This window comes from Trichoderma asperellum, chromosome 5, assembly GCF_020647865.1.
Source record: "Trichoderma asperellum chromosome 5, complete sequence".
Taxonomy (NCBI): Eukaryota; Fungi; Ascomycota; class Sordariomycetes; order Hypocreales; family Hypocreaceae; genus Trichoderma; species Trichoderma asperellum.
Window position 1 is genome coordinate 1,560,770 of NC_089419.1, and position 17,920 is coordinate 1,578,689.

The 17,920-nt window shown below is 50.2% G+C and overlaps 5 protein-coding genes across 5 annotated transcripts; 1 reads left to right on the forward strand and 4 right to left on the reverse strand.

Moving 5' to 3' along the window:
- Positions 1-76: 76 nt before the first annotated feature.
- TrAFT101_008679 (uncharacterized protein) lies at positions 77-5,049 on the reverse strand. The gene is made up of 4 exons (XM_024899827.2): positions 4,665-5,049; positions 3,237-4,593; positions 2,587-3,168; positions 77-2,521 (listed from the first exon to the last, which is right to left on the reverse strand). The coding sequence occupies exons 1-4, from the start codon at positions 4,818-4,820 to the stop codon at positions 2,199-2,201; spliced, it is 2,418 nt and encodes an 805-aa protein (XP_024761906.2). The 5' UTR covers positions 4,821-5,049; the 3' UTR covers positions 77-2,198.
- On the forward strand, positions 225-1,755 carry TrAFT101_008678 (uncharacterized protein). Its single transcript, XM_024907929.2, has one exon. It carries the CDS (start codon positions 726-728, stop codon positions 1,554-1,556), a length of 831 nt encoding a protein of 276 aa, XP_024761907.2. The 5' UTR covers positions 225-725; the 3' UTR covers positions 1,557-1,755.
- A 795-nt stretch (positions 5,050-5,844) lies between the features above and the next one.
- TrAFT101_008680 (uncharacterized protein) lies at positions 5,845-7,456 on the reverse strand (the record flags this gene model as incomplete). Its single annotated transcript, XM_024899932.2, has 3 exons — positions 5,845-6,367; positions 6,434-6,956; positions 7,061-7,456. The coding sequence occupies 3 exons, from the start codon at positions 7,454-7,456 to the stop codon at positions 6,003-6,005; spliced, it is 1,284 nt and encodes a 427-aa protein (XP_024761905.1). The 3' UTR covers positions 5,845-6,002.
- Positions 7,457-10,777: 3,321 nt separating this feature from the next.
- On the reverse strand, positions 10,778-13,258 carry TrAFT101_008681 (uncharacterized protein; the record flags this gene model as incomplete). The annotated part of the gene is made up of 2 exons (XM_066128403.1): positions 10,778-12,611; positions 12,703-13,258. 2 exons carry the CDS (start codon positions 13,256-13,258, stop codon positions 10,879-10,881), a joined length of 2,289 nt encoding a protein of 762 aa, XP_065984521.1. The 3' UTR covers positions 10,778-10,878.
- Positions 13,259-13,621: 363 nt separating this feature from the next.
- On the reverse strand, positions 13,622-17,843 carry TrAFT101_008682 (uncharacterized protein). The gene is made up of 3 exons (XM_024905121.2): positions 17,689-17,843; positions 17,448-17,633; positions 13,622-17,357 (listed from the first exon to the last, which is right to left on the reverse strand). Exons 1-3 carry the CDS (start codon positions 17,803-17,805, stop codon positions 14,199-14,201), a joined length of 3,462 nt encoding a protein of 1,153 aa, XP_024761903.2. The 5' UTR covers positions 17,806-17,843; the 3' UTR covers positions 13,622-14,198.
- Positions 17,844-17,920: the final 77 nt, after the last annotated feature.

The window sequence follows — 17,920 nt, forward strand, 5'->3', positions numbered from 1 at the left end:
TCATGTTTCACTGATGCGGCTGAAGGTGGTTTCACAAGTGTTGGATGGCAAGAAAATGCCGAGCACAGAGCCAATGCACGCATCCGCACCCTGTCTTAGCAGCGACCCCACGGCCTAAAACAGCTACAAAGAGCACCGAGTTAGCGCGCTACAGCCCGCTAGCAACAGCGCCAAAGCAGCCTGAAAACGAATAGAGTTACAGGCCCGGAGACCAAGTGATGCTCCGTCCCAGCAATCAATCTTCAACCCCACGTCACTAGCCGCCAACCTCCTTTCCCTCCTCACAACAAACCTCGGCGCCCGTTATTTTTCTGCTGCTTGGAACCAGACAAACGACACTCCGCCACTGTTGCTGTTGCTGCTGCTTCTCTTTCTCCCAGAGACGACTTGCTATAAATACGAGCTCCCACATCCACATCCACACCCACTTCCTCACCGCCGCAAACGAGCGACGAACAACGGTTTCGGACGGGATCTGCAGGCAAAAAAGCATCACCGCCAGATGGCCGGAGCTTAAGCCTCTTTGTCCGAGCCACACCAAGTCATCCCACGATAAATAGAAAACCATAGACGACCGAGAACCGTTCAGCTTCACTCAATCTCCAGCACAGCTTTGCAGCACAGCGAGACATCCTTTGCAGTCGGCAGCTAGAGGATCCTTGAAACTACATACGCAACCTCCGCTCCCACCGGAACACCTCGCGAGCTTAAATGCCCCATTCGCCATGAGTTCCTGGTACTCCAACCTCGTCACCAAAACCTCGTCTCAAATCTCCAACCTGCGCTCCACCCTCCTCTCCAGCGAGACCGATGGCGACACCGAGGACGACACCCACGTCTGCCGCGTCCTGCGCAACTACTACACCGAAAAGGGCCGCTCCTTTCCGAACTGGCTGCCCCCTGACCCCAAGGCACCGCCTCCGCAGATGACGCAGGCCGTGTATGCCCAGCCGCAGGTTGGATCGCGGTACGGCGGGCTCGGCGGATCGCAGCAGGCCGGCGGCGGCGGGCTCAGCAGCCTCTGGGACAATGGGCCTGCGCAGCAGCAGCAGCAGCCGCAGGTGCCGCAGAGCTTGCGGGCGGGCAGGCCGGCGACGACGCAACCCGGGGGTTCCTCGCGGGACGAAATACTGAGGGCGCAGGCGCCTCGTTCGGGAAGCTATTCTGGCCCTGGCGGCCCGGCTCCCGCTGCTGGCTCGGCGCAGGATCGTTTGAAGCAACGACTTTGGGGAACACGAACCACGAGCCCATCGTCCGGGGGCAGTGGGCCATTCCAACCACCACCGAATGGAGGTTCAGCAGGCGGTGGCGGTGGCCATCAATCTCAGGGCAGCTACGAGGACAGATTTGCACCGGGAGGATCCTACGATAATGCCCGAGGAGGAGGCGGTGGCGGCGGCGGCGGCGGCGGCGGTCAGCCTTTTGTAGGCGCAAACTCCCCATGGTCTAGCGACGGCGGACCTTATTCAGGAGGAGGAGGGGGAGGAGGAGGAGGAGGAGCCGCCAATGGAGTCCGGAGAAAAGGCCTGCCCAGCGGTCCAAGGGGGTACAGATGAAGAAAAGAGAGAGAAAAAGGGATGTGCCTTTTTTTTTCTCTCCTCTTGCATTCATATGATATAACGTATAGGTCTAGGTTATGTGATGTATATTTTCCTTTTTTTTTCTCTTCTTCTTGCATATGTAGCTAGTCATGCGGTGTGTTGGTAATTTGTCGCTTCGAGCCATAGCTGGCAGCGTATAATGCCTATTAATGTCCTATTAATTTTATATCTTGTTTTAAAATTTGCGAGTCATATGTGAGCCGTAAATCATCCTTGCATTTTAATAGCATCCTTTGATATGCGGATATGCTATGGTTGAGAAATACGGAATTCAAACAGAGACTGATTCAAATATCACGCCAACTGAAACGTTAATCTTTTTTTACAATTTTTTTTTTTTTTTTTCAACTCGTCGTTATATAGGAGGTAAAAGTAAACTAAACAACCGTCACTAAATCAACAACCATAACGCCTTGCTCCCGTGAAAGTTCTTTATATTCGTATTGTGTGTTATGTAAAACAAAATGTAACAGAAGAAGAAAAAGCACGAGGCACGTCCAATTACAAAAAAGAAAAAAGACAAAAAGGTGAAATGAAAAAAAAAAAGATACTCATCGCTAACTTCGTTAAAAGGAAATGCTCTTATAGGCTCACTTCTCATTTTGAGCCAGCTGACCCCTCAGCTTTCAGAGTTGCCTTGGGCTTCTTTTCCAAAACTTCTACTTTTCGGCTCAGCAGCTTTCTCAACTCGGGAGTAATGATACGCTCTGGCTTTGGTGAGCCAGAATTAGCTTTGCCTTTTGGAGCTGGCTTCCGACCTGGGCTGGTAGCAGAGGCGCTCTGGCCTGGGCTCTCTGTCCTTGGAGCCGGGAAGTTATGCTTCTTGTCGACTGCCTCAACCAATCGCTGGAAGCGTCGGAAAAGAACCTCGGCGCGAATCAAAGTTGACTCAAGGTCGATAGTGCCAGATAGCTCGTTCACTTTCAAAATTCGTTAATGGACTTGTTATTGAGTACTGGGATGAAGAGGGTTTGCCAGAACTTACCATATTTGAGCACTTCGTCAAATGCTTTGAGATGAGTCATAATAACGTCTCTGTGCTTCTCCAAAATGGCTAGAGCAATGAAAAGATGGAAGTTTGCACTATAGTAATCAGTCCACAGACACTCCCAAAGCTTGAGCACATCCAACCACTCAAACTCTCGCTTATACCATACGAGTATCATGCGGAAAAAGAAAAAGAAGTTGGTGCTGTCGGTGCTTTCTAGATGATCCCATAGCTTCGGGTCCATGAAATGAACAAGCTGGTCTAGGGCCAACAGCTGGCCTCGCATGCCTGACTGATCGAGTAAAAAGTTGCGCTCCATGCGTTCCATGAACATTTGGAACGCCCAGAAAGCTACCGCATCATCTTGAATCACAGCATAGATCGGTGCCAAGAGATCCGACATACCCTGGACGTATCCCAGTTCCTTGTTGTACTCATTATATGTCAGAAGCATCTCCTTCATTTGTTCGAGATGGACATTGGTGCCAACTTCAGCAAATGGTGAGTTTGGATCTGGGTGCGGAGTGTCCTCTCCTTGGAAGATGGGAACGTTTCGATCAGTTCGATGAACGTCCTTCTCTGCAGAGGGGTTGTTAGTAGGAATTCAGAGACTATATCAAAGGTGAAAAGGTTGGAGTTTGCCATACCGATACGCCCACGCTGTTCGCGCCACCATTCGCCCGTTTCTCCGTCTCCTCCTTCTCCCTCCAGTCGATCCCACCAGGATTGTTTGAGCTTATAATACTGGTCTCTCAGTGAAGCAATCGTGGCCTTCCTTTCATCTAGCGTACTATACCAGTCATATACGCCGAGCAAAAAGAGCCAGGCTTCTTTCCGAACTCCGTCGTCGGGATCCAGCCCGGCATGGAAAATCTTTTCTTTGACCTCATCAACCGAGATGGACAGCCGCCCTGTTTCGGGATCGAAAAATGCATCCCACTCCTCTATTGATATCGGCTGCTTTCTTTCCTCAATCCCCAGCGAATTCACGCCATCAAGGAGCTCGAATTCTCCGACATCAGTATCCTCAAGCTCCATGACATCTCGAACCGTCCATATTCTCTGTCTGTGATCGCGCTCACTCTGTTCCGCCATGCCCATCGCCCACCTGGCAAGATATATCCTTGCACTGTCGAATTCATCCTGGAGCGTCTGAACCTCTGGGTTTCTCAGCAGTCTTCGCACTTGAGGCGGCAGGCTAGGGTTCTCTGCCAAGTCTTGAGCTGCCCTCCTTGTCAATGTGGTAACTTTGCTGAATTTTTCCATGAGATTCCAGCCTGTCTCCTTGACAAATTTCATGAAGGGGTCCATCTGAGCATCTTTATTTTTTGAGCTCCCAGCATCGGCCTTTCCTTTGGCTTTTGTCGTGGCCATTCTAGCGCCAAAGCTTTCCAGGTCCTCCTTGCTAGGCTCAATGAGATAAATGTTGGGCTCCGCTCCCGATCTCTCAATCTTGATATATCTCCTCAGCCATCGCAGAACTTCGTCTGCGCCCCAAAACATCTGGCCGGACTCTCCGAAGGGATCAAACGTATCTCGTGCCAGCTTCTTTTTCTGAAGAATAGTACTCTGACACTCGTCATCATGGAAAAAGAGAGCGGGAAAGCTATCACCTCCTCTGGAATTAATGATGACAGAGCCGTACCACCAGCCGAGACTAGGAGGGCGGACTAATAGAGAGTATATCGCGCTGACGGGGATAGCAAATGCATAGCCGCCGATGGAGTTGCTGTGAGCGGTTACTGTGGGAGGCGGAGGGACAAGATACGACTGTTTGGGAGGAGAGTCGGCGTCGGAGAGGTCCACCTTGACATAGATGCTCGCTGAATCTCCAAGTGATGCCTCGGGAACCCAGGCAAGTAGAAGATCCGAAGATGCGACATGATCGTGGTCATCTGCGGATGATGACGAAGACGGGCGATCACGCTTTGGTCCCTTTTGCTGCAGTAGAGCAATATAGCCACAGATATTGTCTTTTGCAGACGGCGTCGGGTGGACGTACACCTATCAGTAAGGCAAGTTAGCTTTGTCTCTCTCTATTTGCCATCTTCCGTTAGAAGCGAATGGCGGCGCACCTTGCTCTTCGAGAACAGTAGCTTGACTCCTCTGCCGGATTCCATATGCGTGATGGTGTTGTAGCCGCCCTCTTCGTCGTCGCTCATAGCATAGAAGCTCCCTGCCGGCGAGGTTGATCGGGCTGAGTCGCCCTGGGCTGCTGGTGTTGAGCTCATGATGCGCACTCTCTACCTACGAGGGAGGTAGCTCTATCGCTATCGTCGTTGACGTAACCGCTGAGTTTGCGACAACACGCAGTGCTCGCCGTCCGTGAGGAGCCGAATAGCAAGTTAAAGGGGGAAAAAGAATGAAAGAATGCGAGACAAAATGTGTCTAAAAGATGCAAGTTTGTCGCAGCATCGTCGAGTGGCGTTGTCCAAAGAAAACGAAAACTCGTTTCCGGACTTGAGTTGCATGTGAGCTGCCTCAGAGTGGCTGAATGACGACTCCAAGACGCGGAAGCGCATGTGCCCCGCCACGACAAGGTCGTGTTGCAGAGGGGCTTCGCCCGGGTACAGCTACCAGCGGGTCTAGCACCTTCTGGCAGCGCAGACGGGTAGCGGGTACTGCTCTCGTTGCCTGGCTGCCGCAAACTACTTGTGTGTACAGCGTCTCAACGAATCTGCGCCACAGGCCTAACCGTTATTGTCCTCATCTAGACGATGCCTACGTACTGCCATACGCAACACCAGCTTTGCGCATATTGGGGGCGCTTTTTGCACGTCACGTCACGGCTTCTTCGTCCTCAGCCACTACTGGTAGATACTTGTATTTACCTGTTGTACAATTGCAAAGGGCCCGAGGCTGCAAACGCCCTGTCCGCATACCGCACAATAGTGCCTATTAGGGTGACTACTAATAAGCACTGGACGGTCTGATGCAGGTCCTGGCCTGCTTGTCTCTCTCATTTGTGGGGATTTGGGTCGCGCGGCTGAGCTGCTTTGTTGTATAAAAAGGAAACAAAAGACATTTAACATTATAAATACCCCGTGTATGTCGTGTGCTGCATACATCATGCGTATATATGCCCGTTTGCGTCCATCTCCTCAGCCAGTCGTTATGAACATACTATTGCGTATCGTACAGACTCCTCTTTCGTTAACTGCCTTCCATCTTCATGCTGGTCGGTCGATAGCTTTAGCACATGTACCTTATACCGAACGCCAAGATCCGTTTACCCGCTTTAACAAAAATCCATCAATACGGTTTAGTTGCGTTTGCACAAGAAATCCAGGCGCCTTCCTTCTCGGACGCTAGAAAATAGCCAGCCATAAAGCAGAAACATCTCGACGCTGGCGAATAACCAGCCACGATCCAGGAACATCTCTCTTCAGACATGCTCCAGGGGCATCTCCCTTCTATACCTCCTCCGACAGAAGAACAGAATGATATTCGGGCTCCACAGCAGTCTCTGGATCAGTATAGTTGACGGGCTTGTGGATCCGTACAATCCATAAGAAGTGGTCCTCGAGGACACACAGGTTCAACAAGAGGCCGTTCGCGTTCCACGCAATGCCGCAAACAATTGCTCCAGCAACGGCATCCAAGATGAAATGATTCGCAGTCGCCACGATGGCTGTGAAGATCAATGCTGGGTACGACAGGCCGAGAACAGAAATGGCAGCCCGCTTCCATGAATTGGGTCGGACTCCATTGATGGGGATAGTTGCGATGGTCAACCCGATAAGGAGCGAATAGCCGAAATGCAGAGATGGCATGGCAGCTATAAGGAAGAACAAAGTTAGAGGACTGGCAGAGGATTTCCAGGAGAGTGCATTGTTCAACTCACCATATTGGTTGCAAAACTTGTTTGTTGTCCAGACACTGCTCTCGCCAGCATTGCTGTGTACAGTGTCAACAAAGCCGAAACTCTTCGCCTCTACAGCATCGGCCCCATTATAGGTTGGATCACTCAACAGTCGAGGGGGCATGCACGGCCACAGAGTGAACACAACAAAGGCAATCAAGTTGCACATAGCCATCGTCCGGCGTCTGGCTTCGTATAATGCAGGGCCAGCCGAGACAAAGTCGTTTCGTACGTGGCCAGTCCTTGCTTGACGCTTTCGACTGGTAGTAAGGTAAAACAAAGCTACCAAGAAAAAGATCGTGCCAGGAATATGGATAAAGGAATATACACGGTTGATCCAGTGCAGCAGAATTGGGTGTTTCAAAAACCATTGCTGAAAGGACACTTCCCAAAAGATACCGAGTCGTTGCTCCAGATGAATCAGCTTGAGAGCATGCTTTCGAGCGACGTGGACGGTGCCTTGCACAATGGTAACAGCGGTAAAAGCTCGACCTAGTTGATATACCTGAAACAAGTCAATAAGATATTAGTCTCGCGATTAACAAAGCAACACGGCACAATTATCACCATCAAATCGAATCTAGTGCAGACCAAACTTGCTCAACCTACCCAGTATATCAGAGCCCAATACCATGCTTCAACCAGGAACGGGAATTTCTGGAGGACTCGACTCAAAAATCGATCTTTAAACACAAGAGTGTTCGGAGTTGTCACGATCTTGTTGTGCCCAAAGAATTGAATCTTGCGCCGTCGCGACGTAAGAGACCAGACTGATTCGTCATCGGCAGAGAGTGTTGGCGAAGAAGAACCCGGACTCCAAGTTGGACTCCTAGGAGAGGGAACATCTGTTGAGTTGGGTTTTATTTCAACATCATCCCGTCGTTTGTGGCCACCCCAGCCTTGGGTGCCCTCCCAAAAGTTGTAGTCCTTGTTTCTGTTAAACCAGGCACCGCCAAACAGAAGCGTTACAACCACGAGCGGTTCCAAGAACGCGCCAACAGTCATCGTAATTTGGGCACAAATGTTATAATTATTGTCAACTTGTGGCAAATACATTTAACAAACGAGAACCATCAATGACTTTATGAGGTCTAAAGAGACGACTGAGACATAAAGAACACGCCCGATGATGACACTCGGGGCGAAAGGAATTGGATAGAAAGACAACAAGGCTATGATGTGAGCAAGGCAAACGGAGAGGCTTTCTAAGCAGCCCGAAGGCGATAAATATGTAACGGGCACTTGTCAAACTATGCAGGAATGCGGAGGGCTACGGATACCGGGCCACGCGAGCACGCCCAGGTACGCGAACCGCAAGACTTCAAAGAGTCCCCGCGGCCACGAATTTATTTGTCTACCAGCATCGGCAATACTCTAATGCCCATTATTCACCGTACCTAGGAGTCTAGAACAAGGCACGGAGTACTCTGGCCTTACATTCCGTGCAAGTACCTACCCTACTTCTCTTCTGGAGACAACGCCTCGGCTCCGAAGCCACACTGGCCCAAGCACGGAAGGAGGGTCGATGTGAAGGCAACAAAAGCAGACGACCAGTGAGGCCGCCCAGTTGGTAAAGCGTCATGGATGTCCATGGAGGTTGACGCGGGTGTGGAGGATTTGGCCACCCCCCTTGAAAATCTTGGCAACCTTTCTAGCCGGCACAAAGTTCCGATGATATTGTCGCTGATATTGTCAGCAAATAGAAATTCTCTCTTCTTTTATCTCTTTCTTAATACTAGTACTACTCGCAGAAAAGGATCTTGCCGCTGTATCCGTCAATACGCAACCTCTTCAACAAGCATGGCAAAGAAGCATGGCAAGCAAGCATGGTAAATAAGATAGCAGAAACGCAACCCACAAAGATTCAGGGCTTTAGCGCCCACCCGAGACCCAGATTGGAAAAAAAATCTTTTGAATCTTTTCCCGTTTGTACTGATACCTGAGGCCCATAGTATAGAGTGATGGGCGGGCGGCGCATACGAGCCCTGCATCTATATACGAAGAGCTAAAGTACGGAGCTTAGGATTACTAGCACGGTACGGTACCCGAAATATCGGTATGATTACCACATCAAGAGCCATCTGGGCTCTTGGCATTGGCCAGGGCCGGACAATATTTGTACCAGTGTTACCAGTGTCCTTATTTTATAGAGAGCATAGACAATGCCACTACACGCAGACGGCCTTTTTATGATTACTCGGATAGACCCCGCGCCGCGTCACCGAAACATAACATCAAAGAAGATGGTGGAAGTAGGGCAGATAGGCAAGGGTCTAACTGCTGCCAATTGTGGGATTCGAGATATTGCTAAACAAGCAACTGCCTAGTGCTGTAGCCAATGGCTCACCAACTCGTGCCACGGCGATAAAGCTCGAGCCTACTTGCCCCGTCTCTCAGCAGCTGTCGCGTGCTCAGCTCCACATCTCGGACTCGTCTGGTCCGTTGTTTGCGCCAAAGGGGGGTGGTATGGGGTGTCGCCAAAGAGGACCGGCGCTTATGATGTAAGTGGTGTCGCGTGCCTTGCGTGTGAATAGAGAGACGGTTGCTCACATCATAAAGCTTCGCACCACGGCTTTTTTTTTTTTTTTAATTTGCCAACTTTATAACGTCCTTCCAGCCGCCTCTTCTTTGTCAAGAATCCAATTAGGGTTAAAGGTTGGGTCAGCACGCGAGAGACAATTGCTGTTAGCGGCCAAGAGAGCACACACTAACAACCCCGAATAAACATTTCATTCGCATTTAGCCTGCACTCAAACTCACACTGTATAAACTTAAGTGCCGAACTCTTTTGAGCATATGTAGTCCTACGGCCGCAAAACAATGTGGGCTCTACTTGTTCTAGCGCCATGAACCGACTCGTTAAACGTTCCGTTTCCAACATCAGCATGGAGCAAACTGGAAGTGTATTTAAATAGGAACAGTGTTATTTTCCACTCCAAGCCTGCAGATCCCCACGATGGCATGTAACCATTACGAGCTCGGAGCAAGCAGCGTATCCCAAAGGGTGGAATATAATCCTCCCTTGGATAGGAGCCGAGAGAGTCAAAATCCCAAAGAGAAGGCTCTTCCTGTATGCACAATCATAATACTGCTGGCAAACATATAGGTCTCGGTAAGCTGGCTCTGCGCGAACTCCTAGCTATCCGGATTGCTCGGAAATTGATATTACTCAACGTCCGCACCTTAGTGTAGAGTGCTGTGTGATAAAGGAGAAGTGATAGTCGGACAACAAACCCATCCATCGGCGCCCGTCGAGTTCCGAAGCCCGTGGGTTCCCACAACGAACTTTTCTCAACTACCGACGAATGAAGCGAGCACGTGCTCAGGCTCCGATGGTGTCCGTTTCTTCCTCGGAAGCTGTCGTCACAGTTACTACTAGCCAGACGGTAATGGCTACCGGGTGGCAATTGCAACAACCATTACCTCGCTGCCATTATGTCGTGATAGAATGACGATGCTGATGACATGTTGACTGCTTTGTTATTCACCTGGTCTACCGAGGTAGGTCTCTAAATTCAGTTACCTCAGCGTCTTATTAACACGGAGGAGCCCTACAACAAACAATTGTGGAGAGGATCAGAGAGCAGCATTGAGTATCGGCAAGTTCCCCGACTCTTGATAGTGATGACTTCTTCCGTTTATTTATATACCTGGTGACATTTTTTTTGTCTCTATGAGAGCCCGGTTTGACTGGGACGTAATGGATTATATTATATTCCCTCAACAATATGTCCAAAATGCTCTAGGACTTGTCTGATTTTCTACCCGAATCTACCGCCTCACTTGCGCCGTGATAGTCTAAGCGCGATTTGAAACAGGCTACCCAGCAAGACTACCGTCCTATCAAGCTGTTTTCTATGCCCGATGAGTGCTCTTGATAGGAAATTGAAAATACTTGCTTCTTTCTTTGCTTACACGCTCACCAAAGCGCAATTGTCGTGCCAAGCTAGCCCGATGTGTCAAACTTGCTGCTCAGCCTCGATCTGCTGCTCAGCCTCGATTGATTTCGATTACCGAAAATAGCGTCTGAACGAACAACGTCGATCGCTCCAATGCTCTGCCGAACTAAGCAATCCTACGCTAAAATGCTAAATTGTTCATTTACCCCAGATTTTCTTCATATTCCCAAGTATATAACATCGGAATCTCTCACCTGATTCTTCGCAACCTTTTATCGAGTGGGTAGAAGCGCTAATACCGTGCTCCACCGATGATCCAGATACACGATGTCACCGTCCTGTCCATGAGGCTGTCTCCTACACCCGTGCGTCACGGCAGATAGATTTAATAAAGAAGTCATGACATGTGACGACATGTTTGTGGAGTTACGAGATCAGTCATATATGCTACACAAAAAATCTAGCATATAAAATAGCAATCCGGCAGCCGTCCTCGGTCGGAGAAAAGGGGGGCCACTTTCAATATGCTTAGATGATTTTGTATGTGCAAAAGCCGGTCTTGGGGTCGACATCAATGTATTCCCCATCTCTTAATGCCTCGGCACCATTTTCCCTCACAGCATTCATAAGCTTCTGGACACCATCAAAATAAAACAGAGTTGACCCAATGCGCCGGTACACCCCCTTCTCATTTGCCACGTCTTTGGCACGTTCTAACAAAATGGCAAATCCAGACCCATATTTGTCCTCTTCCTCACAATCGGCAATCATGAAATACATCTCCCGGTCGTCAACCCACTCGTCTAGCTTGCCTTTCCACGAGTCAAGCGAGAAGGCCTGTCCTCTATGCTCCCACGCTTCCGAACCGTCGCTTCGCAGGACCTTGAAGTCGCGGTAAAATGCATGTTGCTTGTGGTCGTTGGGTTTCTTGGCTACGCGAACCCGAAAGATTGGCCCATGCAGTATGATGTAGCCGCTCTTGACTGGACCGAACGGCCCGCCTTCTGTTACTACGCTCGCGTCCACCAGTCGCGGCATGCCCTTGACTTGCTCCTCTCGCGTCTCCTTGAGCGACTTGCCGTCGTGATAACGGACCAATCCGTCTATAGACGCCCACGACCATGACGGAATCACATACGCTGCATCTTCGGACCCCGGCGTGCTCACGTGGCGTTCGGCATTTTCCCCTATACTCCAATGAAGTCCAAATGGTAGGTAGCTTCGCCATGCACCGGCGACATATTCGCCAGGTTTATCCACAGGCAGGTTGTTTACCTGGCCGTATAACTGAGCCACTGCTCCAAACGCAACAAGCTTGTCTTTGCGTTTCGTAAGAGCGCGTTGGTTGTATTGGGATGTGAGATAGTCCCAGACATAGATGTCTGGGGTGTGGGTCAATCGCCGCCTCTCTTTATTGAAAAATGAAACTTTATCTGGCCAGATGATACTTCCAGGGCCACTGTACCACATGATCTGCTCGGTGGAAGTCTCACGATTAATGCCATCAGTGATGCCATTCCACCACCATTCGCCGTCCGTGCAGTGCAGCACACGAGGAGCCAGCGCGTATTCCTGATACGTCCACCCACGGCGATTCAGAGGAGCCGAAACAATGGTATTTTTGAATTCTTCATACCACGGGTTGGTGATGCGGAGCGTCTGGCCGGGCTGTAAGCCCCATTCCTGGATGAAGCCCGTCCAGGACGGGCGGACGATGACGGTGCGAGGCCGAGGGCTCGGCGATAGCCCCGTCGTGGGGTTCTTGGAAGCCGAGGCTGCAATTGTGAGATGAGAAAAGGCATATACGGAAGCCATATGCTGTGCTTCATGGAGCCAGTCGGATGGAGAGTCTTGTATGATGCATAGGGAATCGATCCAGAGGTATTTGACACCCAGTTCCAGGGCCAATTCCGCGGACTCGCGAAACGTGGCGGGCAAGTCCTTGAACGCAATCCCATTGGTAAACTCGGACAGCCTTGAGGCGATTAGCTGAATAGGCATGGAGTTGCCCCAGCTATGAGAAAGGGCGATATACGGGGTATTAACGTCTAGCGATGTGTTGGCTCCATCGATCAGCCGCGCCATTGGCTCAGGCGAATCGTTTGTCAAGTGAAGAAGTCTTGTCGGGAGCTCTCTCACAAGACTCTTTGGGAGGATGTTGGCAAAGTCGCTCGTCTCGTCGAGGAACTTGGTGACCCGTTCCAAGGTGCTGCCCAAATCCATCCAATCTATGTAATGCTTGTTCTCCGTATTAGACAGATCTGCATTGCTCACTGTCAGCAAAAGAACAAAAGTCGTCTACGTCCAAAGTGAAGAAGCATCTCTCTGCTTTAAAAGAAAGAAGAAACTCACTATGCATATCCAGCGTCACATCCTTCACATTCCCCTCCCGCTCTCCCACCTTTGGATTCACATCCATATTCCTATTCGCCGCCCAGTCCTCATACACGTGATACCTAAAAACAAGCCGGCTCGTCTTATCCTTCTCGGTATATATAAACACATAGCCCTTCGCCTTTGCAACCTCCTCCCCGCTCCACGCCGCTACGCCATACGGCTTCCGCCCTTCCATGTAATCAATACGACTGTTGTCCCGCGGATGGAGCGCATCAAACGCCAGCACCACCGTCTTGCACAGCGCGCACGACGCGCCCGACTTGCGCAGGTCCTCGACCGAGTGGTGCGGATACGAGAGCGTCGGCGGGGCGGCGTTGCGGTTGATGTACGGCTCCATCCCGTGGTCGTATGCCGTCCCGAAAGCTGGTTCTGGGTGCAATGGGTCTGGCGGTGCGCCGGGAGTCTTGATTTCTCTTTTCCAGCCGCTGAGCTGGGGCCGCCAGTTGCCTTTGAAGATGCCGGCGCAGACATCGCAGAGGGTGGACGATGGGATTGAGTCTAATTCTACCATTATATTCTTCAACTCTTCAGACAACAATATATATATATATATATATATATATAATAACGTATTCAAAAGCAAAAGAAGGGATTTGGCTAATTATCTCAGCCGAGCAAAGCAACTATTTCCACAACTACATAGTCCTATATATATATATATCAACTGTTATTAGTTTACAACCAAGTCAGTTTGCAGGACCTGGCTACCACAAACACTGCCATCACTACCTCCTTAGCGCCGCAACATGAACCGGGGGGGGGGGGGGGGGGGGCCGCAGTTTAGAAGTCTGACATGCATACATAGGCACTCCGGCCTCTGCATAAAGATCGCCAAATGGGCGCACAACCGTATATATAAAAAGCCCTTGCCAAGGAACGAATAAACGAGTGAAATTCAAGAGCTAGGCTAAAATTATGCATAGTCTAGTCATCAACTCCGCATATTCCATCGTTTATGATATTGCTAGTAGTAGTACGGAGTAGTAGTGGCTAATTATAGAATGCTTGCATAGAGCTTGACAGAATATGAGTAAACACATATTGTTGACGTTGTAGTCATACGACTTATACCAGGACATGGATTGCATCAAGTGGAAGTGATTGGTTCACAACAAGAAGAAAGCGACTTGTCAGCTAAGATGAATTAGCGTTAAATAGCAGTTGTAATCCATATCCTGGGCTCTCTTCAAGCAAGCCAAGCGATTAGTCCAATAAGGATCAACGTAGCCTTCCACCAACAATAAACCAATTCGTATTCAATTCAACACCACAAACACAGCTAGACAAGAGCCTCATTGAGTCTTTTAAACCAACTCCCTGCTTTTAGACCAAGTCTTTCCAGTACCATCTTGAAGCGCACTTTTCCGTGCTATACATTACCGCATCCAATACCGTAAAATAAATATCCTTTTCCCATAATCCAAAAACGCCAAGTTATAGGATATAACTGCTCAACCTTTCAACCCCGCGTCATACATTTCATCTTCTTCCACTATCCTTCCAAGGATGAGACTTTGAATCATGAGCTCATCACACAGCACACGAACATTTTTCGCTGCTGGTAATCCTTGGGATCTTCTCCGTTTCTTGCCGGCTAATTCCGGCTTCGCAAGCACTGATTCAACAGAGCCTATAGATTCATCCATATATATCCAGGTAAATGGCTCACCCGCCTTGTCTTGTGCCTCTAGCATTTCGCGAGCCTGCTGTATCGTCGAAACCCAAGAAATTGAAGGCCCCAGTGCCTGAGCGAGAAACAGATATGGCTGCTTCTCCAAGTCGTTCTTTTTCCTTTTCCCTTCATTTCGAGCCCTTTTGTCATCCACGACAGCGAGCAACCTTTCGGCCGCAAGTAGCTTTGGCCGCTTGTCAATCATTTCTACAAGTCTTGCAACTTCAGCATCGTATGGGCGTAAGCATCTCGACCTTACTGCATTACCTAGGATGGCAGATGATCCTGCTGCAAGGAGATAGGGCTCCCAATCAATCAGAACTCCTTTGTTGAGACATGTTACTATCCACTGGTATGCTAGACAAGGCAGTCCTAGAGCCAATGCCTGCATGTATTTGACTTTGCGGGAATGTGTGTCTGCAATCAGGGCGGTGAATCCATAGTTTAGATAAGAGCTGGATAAGCTAAGAGGTTCTCCATCATCCGTACTTGGTACGTTATAGGTGCTCATTACCGTAGTGGGCTCAAATAATTCTTCAAATCCTGATTCCAGAATTACACCACCGGCTTGCTTGATCTTTGCCTCTATATTAGCACGGGTCTTTTCATTCTTTTTGTCAGGTGACATGGATATTGCAAAGGCCATGCCCTCAAATAATCTTCGTCCACGGAAAGTGGATCCAACGCTTTGTTTGAAGATTCTACTCGATCTCAGTGAGGAAACCCCTGACTCAAGAACACTGCTAGACGGCGACTGTTGCAGCTCATCTGTAGAACTCGGCTCGTGTAGAAGAGACCGGATACTTGTTCTTAAAGCTTTGGAAGCTTGCTGTGGAGGCTTGTCCTTTGATGATGTCCTTTCCGATTTTCTAGATCTCATCTTTCGACCCTGCGCAGGAGAAGACGACGTAGCAGCCTTGAGTTCCGGCTGGTCAGATACGGGGGAAGATGGTGTATCTGGCGTAGTTTTGTCCGAGGCCGCGGGCGTTGATGAAGTTGTTAAGCTAGATGATGTGTGATTCTTTCGATCAGCTCTACGGGGCCGTACCGGTGTGAGCGGCATTTTGTTGTCGCGTCTCAAAGTTCGAATTGCTGTTGGTATTGCAGCTGCAGAGTCCGTCTTTGACACCCTAGGTTCAATATTTTCTGTTTCTGCTGTCCCAGTCCTGGCAGGAACAATAGTTGCATTACTGGAACTCGGCAACGCTCTCTTATGTGCCTGAACATCCGGTTCCACCGACGTTCTCTCATTCGTCTCTGAAGAAGTAATAATCCTGCTTCGGCGACTGCTTTGTGCTCGACTTCCATATAATCTCTGCGCATGTCGACGTGGTGGAGGGAGTGAAGATGTCTGAATATCATCTTCGGCCTCATTTTCTGCAGATCCATCCTTAGCTAATACTGGAAGCTCCGGCTCAGGCTCAGAGGCTACCGGCACATCGCGCCGAGCTCCCGCTGGGAAGGATCTGACAGGACTAGTAGCAGGAATCATTTCCTCAGAAGCGTCATATTTGCTTCTCCCCGGTTTAGTATTCGAGGCTCCTTTGCTACTATGCTTTGATGGCGCAGCCGCATCGTCTCGGGGCGTTGCCTTTGTCGATTCAGCTAACAAAATCTGCCCCGGCAAACTTGATCCTTTCTGAGAACTGCGCAATCCGCCATCTGGACTGGCAAGCTCCATTCTTTCTGGACTTTGATTGTGATGACTTGGAAGCGTTCCTTCATCAATGCTTGAAGATAGCCTTCTTCGTTTTCGGTTCCGACTTTCGCCCGCATCTCGCTGTGGAGGTATCTGCACCATCACCTTCTCCATCTCCTCCGCTGTCTGTAGTCTTATTTTATTCATCCTTTTCTTACGTCTCATCCTTATGATTGCATCGTCCGAATCGCTATCAATACCCAATTGCAGTTGTGGCATGTCCACTACTGCTTTACGATCTTGAGATTTCTTCATCGGCTCATAGTGTGCTAGAGGCTGTCGGTTTCCGTGTCGTTTCGATGGCTGAATAGTCGGTGATTCTGGTATCATGTCATCTCGATGTTCTCTACCCTCATCTAAGGCCTCTTCTTGGATTGGGGACACTTTGGGCTTGTGTGTGCTCGTCGGAATGTTGTTTGCGCGGCTAGGGCTTGATGTATGTGCAACAGTCGGTGAAGAGACATTTGCGCGTGCTTTCAGAGGAGATGTCCCCATAACATTCAGCGAAATTGTGTCGAGCAACATGGCCGGCGACGGTCGGGACGATGTGGGACTATGGAGTTTAATGGCGGAGGTTACCATGGGCGTTTGCTCAAAGAGCTGTGTGCCTGCAAAAGGAACACCACCATTCGCATCGTTCTGAATAGCAAAGGGATTCTTAGGCGGTACCGGCGTTTCTGGAGGAAGGCCGGCGGGCTTGAAGGGAGTATAACCACTACTTGGCCGGTGCTGCGAGGTCGCATCTGGCGCCCTCCACTCGCCACGAGTATTTTCGAAGCCTGCATCTTCAGAGACTTGAGATGACGGACGGGCACCAGGGCTCAAGTTCCCAAAGTTGACTGCGCCGGTGTCATCAACATGCAGCGTGTCGGGTAGAGAGCTGGACTCTACCGGTTGGTAGAATCGGTCATAGTCTCGTTCCACATTGACCTGCGTGGGCGTCTGCTGTGAGATGTCCATGGCTCCCCCCATTTGCGACCTACCAGCGCCAATTGGCATGGTAGGGGTGTTGTCGCTGTGGCTCTGATTCGTGTTGTCGCGATTGCGTGGAGAGGATGAGGAACGTGCGTTTCGGCCGAACGGGCTGCTCTCAGCTACAACGGCATCATCCAGGTCCTGTTCGCTGAGCCTTGGCCGTGCTGGTGGTTGGTGAGTCTGGGGTGCTTCGCGTCCCACTCTGTGAATTTCGGCTGCAGGATTACTCGCATCACTGCGGTGTGGCGTATCAATGGATTGCTTCTTTTTTTTTTTCCAATTCAGTCAGCTTTCGCGTGTCGCTCTCCATAGCGCCGCAGCAGCAAAGCAGAGGACATGGTAGTTAATACCAACCTTGAAGCTGTTTTCTAGCCAGCGTGCGCTTCGTCTCGCCGAGCTTGAAATGTCCAAATCGCCAGCCTCGGCTCCGTTGTCGGTGTGCCGCTCTTCACGCTCTTCTGCGGCGCCTCTTCCCGCGTTCACATCCACATCCTCGCTCTGTGTCCCGGGCTGTGGCGGCGATTCAAGGGGCCCGTGAAGCTGGTTGGTCAGCGCGAAATGCATGTCATGGACCCTGGCCAGCCGGGGTACGTACCACTGCAGCACCGAACTCAGCCTTGAGAGCGTCGAGAATCGCCTGGCTGTCTTGCGACTCGGGGCCGTCGTCCAGCGCCAATTGCTTGGCTCGCATGAGCGGCCGTGGTCGTGTCATTACGAGGGCATTTTTCCAGTTGTTTTTGTTTGAGAGTTTGACAAGAGGGAAACTAATTGGGAGGCTCGAGTTCGGTGAAGAAGGGCTAGCGGGGCACTTGGCGAGGAACGTAGTA

Coding starts and splice junctions, on each gene's coding strand:
- TrAFT101_008678 (XM_024907929.2), top strand. CDS start 726: ATGAGTTCCTGGTACTCCAACCTCGTCACCAAAACCTCGTCTCAAATC.
- TrAFT101_008682 (XM_024905121.2), bottom strand. CDS start 17,805: ATGACACGACCACGGCCGCTCATGCGAGCCAAGCAATTGGCGCTGGAC. Junction 17,634..17,688: donor CTGAGTTCGGTGCTGCAGTG/GTACGTACCCCG, acceptor CTGACCAACCAG/CTTCACGGGCCCCTTGAATC. Junction 17,358..17,447: donor GGCTAGAAAACAGCTTCAAG/GTTGGTATTAAC, acceptor AAAAAAAAAAAG/AAGCAATCCATTGATACGCC.
- TrAFT101_008679 (XM_024899827.2), bottom strand. CDS start 4,820: ATGAGCTCAACACCAGCAGCCCAGGGCGACTCAGCCCGATCAACCTCG. Junction 4,594..4,664: donor TACTGTTCTCGAAGAGCAAG/GTGCGCCGCCAT, acceptor CCTTACTGATAG/GTGTACGTCCACCCGACGCC. Junction 2,522..2,586: donor TGACGAAGTGCTCAAATATG/GTAAGTTCTGGC, acceptor GAATTTTGAAAG/TGAACGAGCTATCTGGCACT.